This window comes from Thalassophryne amazonica, chromosome 9 (genome assembly GCF_902500255.1).
Source record: "Thalassophryne amazonica chromosome 9, fThaAma1.1, whole genome shotgun sequence".
Taxonomy (NCBI): domain Eukaryota; kingdom Metazoa; phylum Chordata; class Actinopteri; order Batrachoidiformes; family Batrachoididae; genus Thalassophryne; species Thalassophryne amazonica.
The window spans coordinates 909,939-921,953 of NC_047111.1; the positions used below are offsets into that span (position 1 = coordinate 909,939).

A 12,015-nucleotide genomic window follows, 5' to 3' on the forward strand; every position below is an offset into this window, starting at 1 on the left:
TGATGTTGCTATCAATTAATGTTGCTGTCTTTGAAAAGGTATGTTGACATGAAGCTGCTGTCTTTATGAAGGTATGTTGACATGAAGTTGCTGTCTTTATTAAGGTATGTTGACATGAAGCTGCTGTCTTTATTAAGGTATGTTGACATGAAGTTGCTGTCTTTGAAAAGGTATGTTGACATGAAGCTGCTGTCTTTATGAAGGTATGTTGACATGAAGTTGCTGTCTTTATGAAGGTATGTTGACATGAAGTTGCTGTCTTTGAAAAGGTATGTTGACATGAAGCTGCTGTCTTTATGAAGGTATGTTGACATGAAGTTGCTGTCTTTGAAAAGGTATGTTGACATGAAGCTGCTGTCTTTATAAAGGTATGTTGACATGAAGCTGCTGTCTTTGAAAAGGTATGTTGACATGAAGCTGCTGTCTTTATGAAGGTATGTTGACATGAAGTTGCTGTCTTTGAAAAGGTATGTTGACATGAAGCTGCTGTCTTTATGAAGGTATGTTGACATGAAGTTGCTGTCTTTGAAAAGGTATGTTGACATGAAGTTGCTGTCTTTATGAAGGTATGTTGACATGAAGTTGCTGTCTTTGAAAAGGTATGTTGACATGAAGTTGCTGTCTTTATTAAGGTATGTTGACATGAAGCTGCTGTCTTTATTAAGGTATGTTGACATGAAGCTGCTGTCTTTATGAAGGTATGTTGACATGAAGTTGCTGTCTTTGAAAAGGTATGTTGACATGAAGCTGCTGCCTTTATGAAGGTATGTTGACATGAAGCTGCTGTCTTTATGAAGGTATGTTGACATGAAGTTGCTGTCTTTGAAAAGGTATGTTGACATGAAGTTGCTGTCTTTGAAAAGGTATGTTGACATGAAGCTGCTGTCTTTATGAAGGTATGTTGACATGAAGTTGCTGTCTTTGAAAAGGTATGTTGACATGAAGCTGCTGTCTTTATGAAGGTATGTTGACATGAAGTTGCTGTATTTATTAAGGTATGTTGACATGAAGCTGCTGTCTTTATGAAGGTATGTTGACATGAAGTTGCTGTCTTTGAAAAGGTATGTTGACATGAAGCTGCTGTCTTTATGAAGGTATGTTGACATGAAGTTGCTGTCTTGAAAAGGTATGTTGACATGAAGCTGCTGTCTTTATGAAGGTATGTTGACATGAAGTTGCTGTCTTTGAAAAGGTATGTTGACATGAAGTTGCTGTCTTTATGAAGGTATGTTGACACTGTCTTTGAAAAGGTATGTTGACATGAAGCTGCTGTCTTTATGAAGGTATGTTGACATGAAGTTGCTGTCTTTGAAAAGGTATGTTGACATGAAGTTGCTGTCTTTGAAAAGGTATGTTGACATGAAGCTGCTGTCTTTATGAAGGTATGTTGACATGAAGTTGCTGTCTTTATTAAGGTATGTTGACATGAAGCTGCTGTCTTTATTAAGGTATGTTGACATGAAGCTGCTGTCTTTATTAAGGTATGTTGACATGAAGTTGCTGTCTTTATTAAGGTATGTTGACATGAAGCTGCTGTCTTTATGAAGGTATGTTGACATGAAGTTGCTGTCTTTATGAAGGTATGTTGACATGAAGTTGCTGTCTTTGAAAAGGTATGTTGACATGAAGCTGCTGTCTTTATGAAGGTATGTTGACATGAAGTTGCTGTCTTTGAAAAGGTATGTTGACATGAAGTTGCTGTCTTTGAAAAGGTATGTTGACATGAAGCTGCTGTCTTTATGAAGGTATGTTGACATGAAGTTGCTGTCTTTGAAAAGGTATGTTGACATGAAGCTGCTGTCTTTATGAAGGTATGTTGACATGAAGTTGCTGTCTTTGAAAAGGTATGTTGACATGAAGCTGCTGTCTTTATGAAGGTATGTTGACATGAAGTTGCTGTCTTTGAAAAGGTATGTTGACATGAAGTTGCTGTCTTTATGAAGGTATGTTGACATGAAGTTGCTGTCTTTGAAAAGGTATGTTGACATGAAGCTGCTGTCTTTATGAAGGTATGTTGACATGAAGTTGCTGTCTTTGAAAAGGTATGTTGACATGAAGTTGCTGTCTTTGAAAAGGTATGTTGACATGAAGCTGCTGTCTTTATGAAGGTATGTTGACATGAAGTTGCTGTCTTTATGAAGGTATGTTGACATGAAGTTGCTGTCTTTATGAAGGTATGTTGACATGAAGTTGCTGTCTTTGAAAAGGTATGTTGACATGAAGCTGCTGTCTTTATGAAGGTATGTTGACATGAAGTTGCTGTCTTTGAAAAGGTATGTTGACATGAAGTTGCTGTCTTTGAAAAGGTATGTTGACATGAAGCTGCTGTCTTTATGAAGGTATGTTGACATGAAGTTGCTGTCTTTATTAAGGTATGTTGACATGAAGTTGATGTCTTTATTAAGGTATGTTGACATGAAGCTGCTGTCTTTATTAAGGTATGTTGACATGAAGCTGCTGTCTTTGAAAAGGTATGTTGACATGAAGCTGCTGTCTTTATGAAGGTATGTTGACACGAAGCTGCTGTCTTTAAGAAGGTATGTTGACATGAAGTTGCTGTCTTTATGAAGGTATGTTGACATGAAGTTGCTGTCTTTGAAAAGGTATGTTGACATGAAGTTGCTGTCTTTATGAAGGTATGTTGACATGAAGTTGCTGTCTTTATTAAGGTATGTGTTGTGGGCTGGGGTGTTTGGCTGGCTTGGTTTTTGTTTTCTGTTTCTCCCACCAGGTGGTATGCATTCAGGACTGAGTGGCTGAGCATCAGGCTGAGCATTTTTTTAATTCCCTTTACAACCTCCAGCCTTGGCGCGCCTCTGTGCCGTTTGCCATTGGCGTTGCTGGGGTGGTGCAGTTCGGTTATGCTGGGCGTTTCCCAGGTAACCTCTGCACCCGGGTGGGGGGGGTTTAGGGGTGTTTTTTGTTACTTCCCTGTTCCACCTCCGGCTTCAGCGCGCCTTTGAGCTGTATGCCATCGGCGTAGCTGAGGTTTGGGGCAGTGGAATATACCCGCAGCTGGTGGCTGGTTTAAAAGTCGGAGGGGTGGCGCCGTCTTGTGCTGTACGCCATTACCGCTGTTCCACTCCTCCCGGTTGACTTTTGGGGTATAGTCGTGGTTGGTGACACTGGACGTACTTCCAGTTTCCACTGCGCTGAGGGGGTGGGGTTGGGGTTGTTGTTTTGTTTGTATGGTTTATTTTTTTGTTTTTCCCCCAGTTTCCGCCCTCAGGGTGTGACTGTGGTGTCCTCTGGGGGGGAAAGGACTGTGGGTCCATCTAGCCGTAGACGGCCGGGGCTGGGTCTGTTAGTCAAGAGGGGAGGCGTCTCCTGGGGTTTGATGGAACGGTCCTCTGGGAGGCGCTGGGAGTCCCCGTGGGTGACTTTGGATCCCAGGGGGACCTCGGCTGTGGTTATTATTCCTGGAGCTGGCGGGATGTCCTCTGGGGGGTGTTGGTCCCTACATGTCGTCCGGGGGGAGGGGGGGGTGTTAGCGTTTTTTTTTGTTTGCAAGCTTAAGTTTGGGTTGTTTTTTCTTTTCTCCTCTTCCCGGGGTTTGATGGAACGGTCCTCTGGGGAGGGGGGGGGTTGGTATGGTTGTTTGTGTTTGTCTTTATTTTTTGTTTATGACTAAGCAGACTTTAACACAGTCGGAAGAAGGCTGAGTGCACAGGTTTAAGAACTCCTGGCCAAACTTATGCAAAGTGAACAACTAAAGCAAGAGTCAACAGGAATGAACGCAAAGGTGGAGACTCTAACAGGTTTGCTAAACGAAACAGAGGGCAAGACCATTCAAGTCAACAAAGGATGTCTCTGCACTGGAGTGTCAGCTGCGGAGCAGTCTGCTGCAGACAGGCTCAGGATGGGAAAGGATGGGCTCCAGGATGAGAGTGATGGTCTCGGCACGGAGTTCCCTGTTGACAGAGAAGAGGCGGCTGGGAGCGTGCGTTATCCAGCTGAGGGAAGAGCTGGAGAGGCTCAACATTGAGATGATCAATGACTGCATGAAGAAATTAACATTGCAGGTGGAGCAGCTGATGATGGAGCTGTCGTCAGAACACAGTAACGCACAGCTCCTGGAGACGGGCCTTTCCCAGCTGGATCGTCAGCACAAGGAGCCAAAACTGAAGTTGCAGGAGGTGTTTTTTGTTCCCAGCCAACATTCCAGCCATGGTCCCTGGAGGGGGGCTTTGTTTTTTCTGGCCCAGGTCCGTGTGGTCACCGGGAGGCTTCCTGTGAGGGTGGGGTACTGTTGTGGGCTGGGGTGTTTGGCTGGCTTGGTTTTTGTTTTCTGTTTCTCCCACCAGGTGGTATGCATTCAGGACTGAGTGGCTGAGCATCAGGACCTCACCCTGAACACCTGAGGCTTGTTATCACATGCAGGTCATCAGGACTCACAGCTGTGGTGTATTTTGTCTTGATCAGAGATTGCTGCATTTAAACCTTGAATGCACAGTGTGTGATTGCCAGAGACTCGACCTTGTGAGCAGATGTGTGAGATCGACGTCAGGAGAACAATCTCACCATCACGGATGCAGAGACCGCTCCAGGTTTGACGCCACAGTCTGTGAAGGAGGATTGGGTGAGGTCTCATGCTCTTCAGCACACTTCCTGAGGTAATTCGGTTTTTGGTGACTTTTATGAAGTAATGACAGTGGATTTGGTGTCCCTCACACCTTATGTTAGTGAGCTGTCACGTTATGCTAATTGTCTAATCAGCTTCTGCTGCAGTGGAGATTTGAACTGAGTTGTTCCGTGCCTGCAGGGTAAGAAGCTGATGTATAGATTTAAGCCAGGAAGTGTTTGCTGATTGCATGCACCTTTGAGTTGTGATTCTCTGTGTGGAGTTGGACTCACCTCATGTTTTCTTTCTTCACAGACTCGGTTTGTCGCGGCCACCTGGGGGGTGTCGGCGGGGTCCCTGGGTCCGAACTGCTGTGGCTCCGGACCGTTTGCGCTGTTGAGAGCGCGCCGTGTTTCCACCTCACCAGACCGCGGACATTTTTGGTTGTTTATCACTACACTATTATGTTTATTAAATTCTGTTATCTTTTGAACCGTGCTCTGCTTATTTTATGCTGGGTCCTTTCAAACGCAGGGTCGGTGCTCCGACCGCGTCCGAAACATAACAGTATGCTGACATGAAGTTGCTGTCTTTAATAAGGTATGCTGACATGACTTTGCTGTCTTTATTAAGGTATGCTGACATGAAGTTGCCGTCTTTATTAAGGTATTGTTGTGTGTTGGGGGGTGTGGCTGGATATTTTGGTGTTCTTTTCTTTTCTTTGCTCTCCAGGTGGCATGAGAACTGATTTGTCTGTGGAGAAGGTGCTGGCTGAAGAATCCTTCACCCTCATCAACATCATGTGCAGCACCTGTGAATGGTGCTCACATGCAACCTTAAAGACTTTCAGCTGAAGCAGATAATTGGATGGCGTTCTGCATTTAAGTCATGTGTGATTCAAGCAGAACTGCCGGGAACTCGACCTTGTGATGTTCATTTGTGAGACGCTGAGGACCGCGCCTGGGTTTGACACATCGAGCCCGTGAAGCAAGGAAGGGTGAGGGACACATGCTGTCAGCACACATCAAAGGTGATTAAGTGTTTGACTAATTGTTGATAGTAACTTGGTATTTTGTTACACAGTATACTTGAATTGTGATGAGGATTGTGCAGCTCGCTTCTCACTGCTGTGGCATGCGGACAAGTGGTCCTCCACCTGTTGTGAGAAGCTGCTCATTTGCATAAAGCTTAAAATACAGACCTGTATGTGTTGCTGATAGTGTGTGTCTTTTGAAGGATATTAGTGGTAACTGCTAACTTACCTCACCTCTTCTATGCTTCGCAGAGAGTCGGTTTGTCGTGTCCACCTGGGGGGTGTTTGGCGGTGGTAGTGGGTCCAGGAGCACCGGGCTTCGATCCTTTTGGGCGCTGGAGAGCGTGCCAGCCTTCACTCCACCAGAAGGACGCTATTTCTGTTTTTACACTTTTTATGCACCAGCGGGTGAAATGAATATATTGTTTTTGGAACCGCTTTTCTGGTTATTTGTAGCGCTGGGTTCCGTCTGACGCAGGTCCGCTCCTCAACCCGCGTCGACACATAACAGTAGTTCCCGGCCATTCCATAATGGACCCAGCGGCAGAGGCGGTTCCTTTTGCCGAAAAAGTTCAAGAACACTTGGAGAAAATATGGGAGCAATTACAGCATCTCGCAAACCAAATTAAACAAACAGACGCCCGTGTTACGGAGCTTGCAGCGCAAGCCGTTCCGCTTCCTGCTGCTCCAGCTGCGGCACCATCGATACTAGTGCAGATAACTCCGTCACCCAGAGATTCGGCGTCCGAACCGATTGTTTGTCGTCCGGAGCCTTGTGTGGTGATGCAATGTTCTCTGGTTTCTGCTCAGTCAGGTTGGAGTGCTGCAGCTTTAAGAGGAATGTTTGTAGATGGGTTAAATGAGTCATTAAAAGACGAGCTGGCAGTCCGTGATGAGCCAAACGATTTAGATGAGCTAATATCGTTGGTGATTCATCTAGATGATCGGATGAAGGAGCGTGGACGCGAGAGAGGGCGGCCATCAGAGCGGGTTTTTTCGTCTCGGGGCTTTCCCCGACACAAATCTGGGCCGCCTCTTCTTCGCCCCACTGAGGCTCTTCCGACGGGACCTCTGGCTCCTCTTGCTGACGAGCCCATGCAGCTCGGACGAACGGAGATCACTGTATTGCCCCGACATATAAGCGTCAAGAAAAATAATGGTGACGTATCTCCAGGTGTTCTGGGACAGGCAAAATAACACACATAAAAAATCTAGTACGGGTTAATGTTTTGTTTTCTTTAAATAGGGGTTATAATTTGTTTGGGGAGTCAGAGGCGTGTCTGGTGGAGTGAATGTTAGGCGGATAGAAGCCCGTCTGGGCTCACCTAATCGTTAATTTTTTATGTGTTTTTAGGTATTTTCTGTTTGGGTTGTTGGGTCGTTTTATTTTGTTGTTTTTTATTTCCCTACATCCCTAACCCCAACCTCACTTGCCCCAAGAGCGTTTGTCTTGTGGGTTGTGGGGTGGTGCAGGTTGGTCACGCTGTGCGTTCTCATAAGACCTCTGCACCTAGGGGGGGGGGGGGGGGGGGTTAGGGGCGTTTTTCTTGGTTTGGTTAGGGCCCGGTTCCACTCCAGCCTCGGTGAGCCTTTGTACCGTTCGTCATTGGTGTTGCCGGGGTGTGGTGCAGCGGAGACATACCTCAGTCGGAGGGGTGGGCTGATCTGTTGCCGTTCGCCATTTCGGTAGTTCCACCCCTCCCGAGAGGCTGGGGTATGGTCGAGTTGGGGCACCGGACGTATTTCCGGTTCTCCGCTGCGCCTTGGGGTTGGGGCTGGGTTAGTTTTTCCTATTCCCTTCCCTGGCTTAATATTTTGAGCCATTTGCCAAAATTGAGCCGCTGAGGGGCTCTGGGAGGGACCTGGGGTCTTTCAGGGTGCCGGGGAGGGTAACAGGGTTTATGGTCGTTTTATATCCCCCCGGGGTTGTTTTTGGTAGTCCTCCGGGGGTTGAGTTTTGATTTTGTTCTGTTTCCATCCGGGTTCCACCTCCAGGGTTGATGGGACGGTCCTCTGGGGGGGAATTGCCTTGGGGCCAACTAGCCAAGTGTGGCCAGGTCTGGGGTTCCGGGGTTGTGGGGAGGGTACCTCCTGGGGTTGATGGTACGGTCCTCTGGGGGGCGCCGTTTGCTCCATATACTCCTGGGGACCTTTGTGGGATTCTGGTTCTGGCTGTTCCTCCTGGAACTGGCGGTAAAGGCCTTCTGGGGGGGGGTTGGGCTCTGCAGGTCATTCTGGGGGGGTTGTTTGTTATTTTTCTTTTATGCATTTATGTTTGTATTGTGTTTGTGGGGCTGTGTTGGGTTTTTGCGTTTGGGTGTTTTTCTTTTCTTCCCGGGGTTTGATGGGACGGTCCCCTGGGGAGGTTTTGGGTGGGTTTTGTGTTTTTTCCTGTGTGTTGGATTGTACTGGGGAATGTTTTGGATCTTTTGTTGATGCCAGCCGGCCTTCTAGCTGCGGTGCCCTGTCCTGCTGTCTGTGGTGGACCTTGGGAGCGTGGTGCTGTCTGCTTCCTGACGAGGACCCCGGAGGGAGGTGCTGTTCTCGGGCCTGGTCTGTTCGGTCGCCGGGAGGCATCCCGTTAAAGGGGGGGTACTGTTGTGTGTTGGGGGGTGTGGCTGGATATTTTGGTGTTCTTTTCTTTTCTTTGCTCTCCAGGTGGCATGAGAACTGATTTGTCTGTGGAGAAGGTGCTGGCTGAAGAATCCTTCACCCTCATCAACATCATGTGCAGCACCTGTGAATGGTGCTCACATGCAACCTTAAAGACTTTCAGCTGAAGCAGATAATTGGATGGCGTTCTGCATTTAAGTCATGTGTGATTCAAGCAGAACTGCCGGGAACTCGACCTTGTGATGTTCATTTGTGAGACGCTGAGGACCGCGCCTGGGTTTGACACATCGAGCCCGTGAAGCAAGGAAGGGTGAGGGACACATGCTGTCAGCACACATCAAAGGTGATTAAGTGTTTGACTAATTGTTGATAGTAACTTGGTATTTTGTTACGCAGTATACTTGAATTGTGATGAGGATTGTGCAGCTCGCTTCTCACTGCTGTGGCATGCGGACAAGTGGTCCTCCACCTGTTGTGAGAAGCTGCTCATTTGCATAAAGCTTAAAATACAGACCTGTATGTGTTGCTGATAGTGTGTGTCTTTTGAAGGATATTAGTGGTAACTGCTAACTTACCTCACCTCTTCTATGCTTCGCAGAGAGTCGGTTTGTCGTGTCCACCTGGGGGGTGTTTGGCGGTGGTAGTGGGTCCAGGAGCACCGGGCTTCGATCCTTTTGGGCGCTGGAGAGCGTGCCAGCCTTCACTCCACCAGAAGGACGCTATTTCTGTTTTTACACTTTTTATGCACCAGCGGGTGAAATAAATATATTGTTTTTGGAACCGTTTTTCTGGTTATTTGTAGCACTGGGTTCCGTCTGACGCAGGTCCGCTCCTCAACCCGCGTCGACACATAACAGGTATGTTGACATGAAGTTGCTGTCTTTATTAAGGTATGCTGACATGACTTTGCTGTCTTTATTAAGGTATGTTGACATGAAGTTGCTGTCTTTATTAAGGTATGCTGACATGACTTTGCTGTCTTTATTAAGGTATGTTGACATGAAGTTGCTGTCTTTATTAAGGTATGCTGACATGACTTTGCTGTCTTTATTAAGGTATGCTGACATGAAGTTGCCGTCTTTAATAAGGTATGCTGACATGAAGTTGCCGTCTTTATTAAGGTATGTTGACATGAAATTGCTGTCTTTGAAAAGGTATGTTGACATGAAGTTGCCGCCTTTATTAAGGTATATGGACATGAAGTTGCCGCCTTTATTAAGGTATGCTGACATGAAGTTGCTGTCTTTAATAATGTGTGTGTGTTTGGCTGCTCCAGGGCTGTGTGAAGTACAGTGGAGACAACCTCCTCTGTAGATCTGTTGGTCCGTTGTGCAAACTGATGGCTGTCCATTTCTGCGAGGATGGTGTTTTTGATGTATGCCAACACCATCATTTCAAAATACTTCCTAATGACCGGGGGTGAGGGCAGCTGGGTGATAGTCACTGAGGGTTGTGACAGCAGGCTTTTTGAGCACAGGAACAACAGTTGTCTATTTGAGGCATGTGGGGACAGCAGCATGTTGTAGGCAGAGACAAAACATGTCCATGAACCCCCCCCCCCAGCCAGCTGGACAGTGCAAGTCTTCAGTAGGCAGCCTGTCACCCCATGTGGTCCAGCTGCTTTGGTGGTGTTGATCCATTTCAGCATCCGTTTTGTGCAAAGGGGGCGGCTCTGCTGCAAAAATAGTTGTGTGAAAGCTTTCGTACAGTGTCCTTGTGGACAACGTGCAGCACTACTCACCACAAACCACTGAATCATGATGGTGCTGGGCTTGTTGCTGGTGTCAGTGAAGCTGTACTGACATGAGATCTGAGCCAAGTCACCCAGGTACACCTCCACAGTGGCATGCATGGTCAGCTCCACCTTAGCCCACACTGAAACACACACACACCAATTACAGTCTTTTCTGATTGTACATTATTCTCCATTCAATAGTTTCAAAATATTCAGCTCAATATAACTGAAGACCATCAAAATGAGTTTTGACCATTGAACATTATTTTTCATACCTGCTAAACCTCAACCTAATTAAGAAGCTAATCCCTCATCCTGTCTGAAAATCCTCTCAGGCTGATCTGGATCTAGTTTGCCATGTTAGCAGAAAAAAGGCTTCTCGACTTTTTCAACAGAAACAGTAAAGTGAGCCAGTTTAACACTGCAGAGCTGATAATGACAGCTCATCCATCAGCTGAGTGCCGTGATACATCTCACAGAATGACAGAAGAAGACAAAAAACAAAACAAAACCATTTTAAAAGGTGCAAAAATTATTTCTGTACAAGTTGAACAGAAATTACAGAAGGTACAGAAGTTTCTGGAGATGAACAATGAAACACAGCCAATTTTTTTTGTGCTGCTGACATTTTTACTGTGGTCTCTTTTGCCTCAACAATCAGACGACAGCTTACTTCAAAATAAATAAATAAATAAAATAAAATAAAATAAAATCACTGCAGGAATAATAAGACAAAACAACACTACTGGCTGGTTTTTAACAATCAGACAAAACTCCAGCTCAGTGGGTGAGCTGACAACAAGAAGTCTCACTGGAAATAACATATTATATTTATATAACAATAATAAATCATCTTTATTTATTTCATGAATCTTTATTTTTGTGCCCCAGAGAGAGGAAAGAAAACTTTTAGCTTCACTTCAGTGACTGGAAAAAACATCAATCGGACATTAAATTACATTAACTTGTTTCTGTACTTTTTAAGGCACTTCTAAGAAACACAGAAGATGGGTATTGCACCTGTCAATGTTTAAGATAATATTTTTATTTAAACGGGCAACAGTTTATGAAAAAATGTTCTGCCTGCTCTCGTTTTCCCAGAGAGCTCCGTTATGCGGTGCACGTGCAGCAGCTGGAAGCCGGGAAGGTGCTGTCATGTTCACTGAGCCAGGTTTCAGGGAAACACAGTGAGGCAGATCTGCCAAAGTCTGAGTTTCTTCTGGTGAGGAGCAGCAATAATTCATCCATCTTGTTTGAAAGAAAGCGTACGTTGGCAAGGTGGATACACGGGAGCACCGTGCACAGCCCTCACTACTTGACTTTCATGAGCAGGCCCGCTCGCTTCCCCCTCCAGCATCTTCTGCTGCTCCGCCAACCAAAACATCAGTGAAACTCTCTGGTTTGGTGAAAACTGGCAAAAAAAGATCTAACAGATGACAGTCCAATGCTTATGAGCTCTTCTCTGGAGTAAGAGACTAGAGGTGGCAAGCAGAGTGCAAAAAAATAAAAACAAAACAAAACAAAATGCACAAAGAGAGCGCGCAGTACCAAGGTGGCCATCTGCAGCACCATCCTGGTTAACTTTACAAGATAAGGCATTGCCCGTGGGGATCCACGGCTCTAGATTGGGCATTGCTTCTAAAATAGTTAGCTGACATTGTTCAAGGGTGGTAATAAATGTTAAATGGACTGCATTTATATAGCGCTTTTCCATCTGCATCAGACGCTCAAGCACTTTACAACGATGCCTCACATTCACCAATTCACACAAACACGCACCGATGTCAGGGTGCTGCCATACAAGGTGCTCACTATACACCAGGAGCAACAAGGGCCCTTAGTGATTTTCAGGTCAGGCTGGTTTGAACCGAGGATCCTCTGGTCTCAAGCCCAACATCTTAACCATGAGACCATCACCTCACTGCACTGCATAATAAATTATGAGTTGGAATACCATGCAGGGTTCCAGCCATGGTGGGCAGCGCCAGGCGGGCCCGCCCGGTACTGCAAATTTCCACCCATCTCTCAGGTTCAAATTGGCTGTGCCACCAACACAGAATTTCTGAAAAACTA

At 46.0% G+C, this 12,015-nt stretch overlaps 1 protein-coding gene across 1 annotated transcript in view; it reads right to left on the minus strand.

The window, feature by feature from the left end:
* The window catches only part of mcama (melanoma cell adhesion molecule a), a 183,755-nt gene extending 172,180 nt beyond the window's left edge, over nucleotides 1-11,575 (minus strand). The window contains exons 1-2 of the mRNA XM_034178051.1: nucleotides 11,491-11,575; nucleotides 9,949-10,082 (exon numbers count right to left, since the gene is read on the minus strand). Of these exons, the coding sequence (XP_034033942.1) occupies nucleotides 9,949-10,082; nucleotides 11,491-11,575 (219 nt within the window). The remainder of the gene's footprint in view (nucleotides 1-9,948; nucleotides 10,083-11,490) is intronic.
* Between the last annotated feature and the right edge of the window lie 440 nt (nucleotides 11,576-12,015).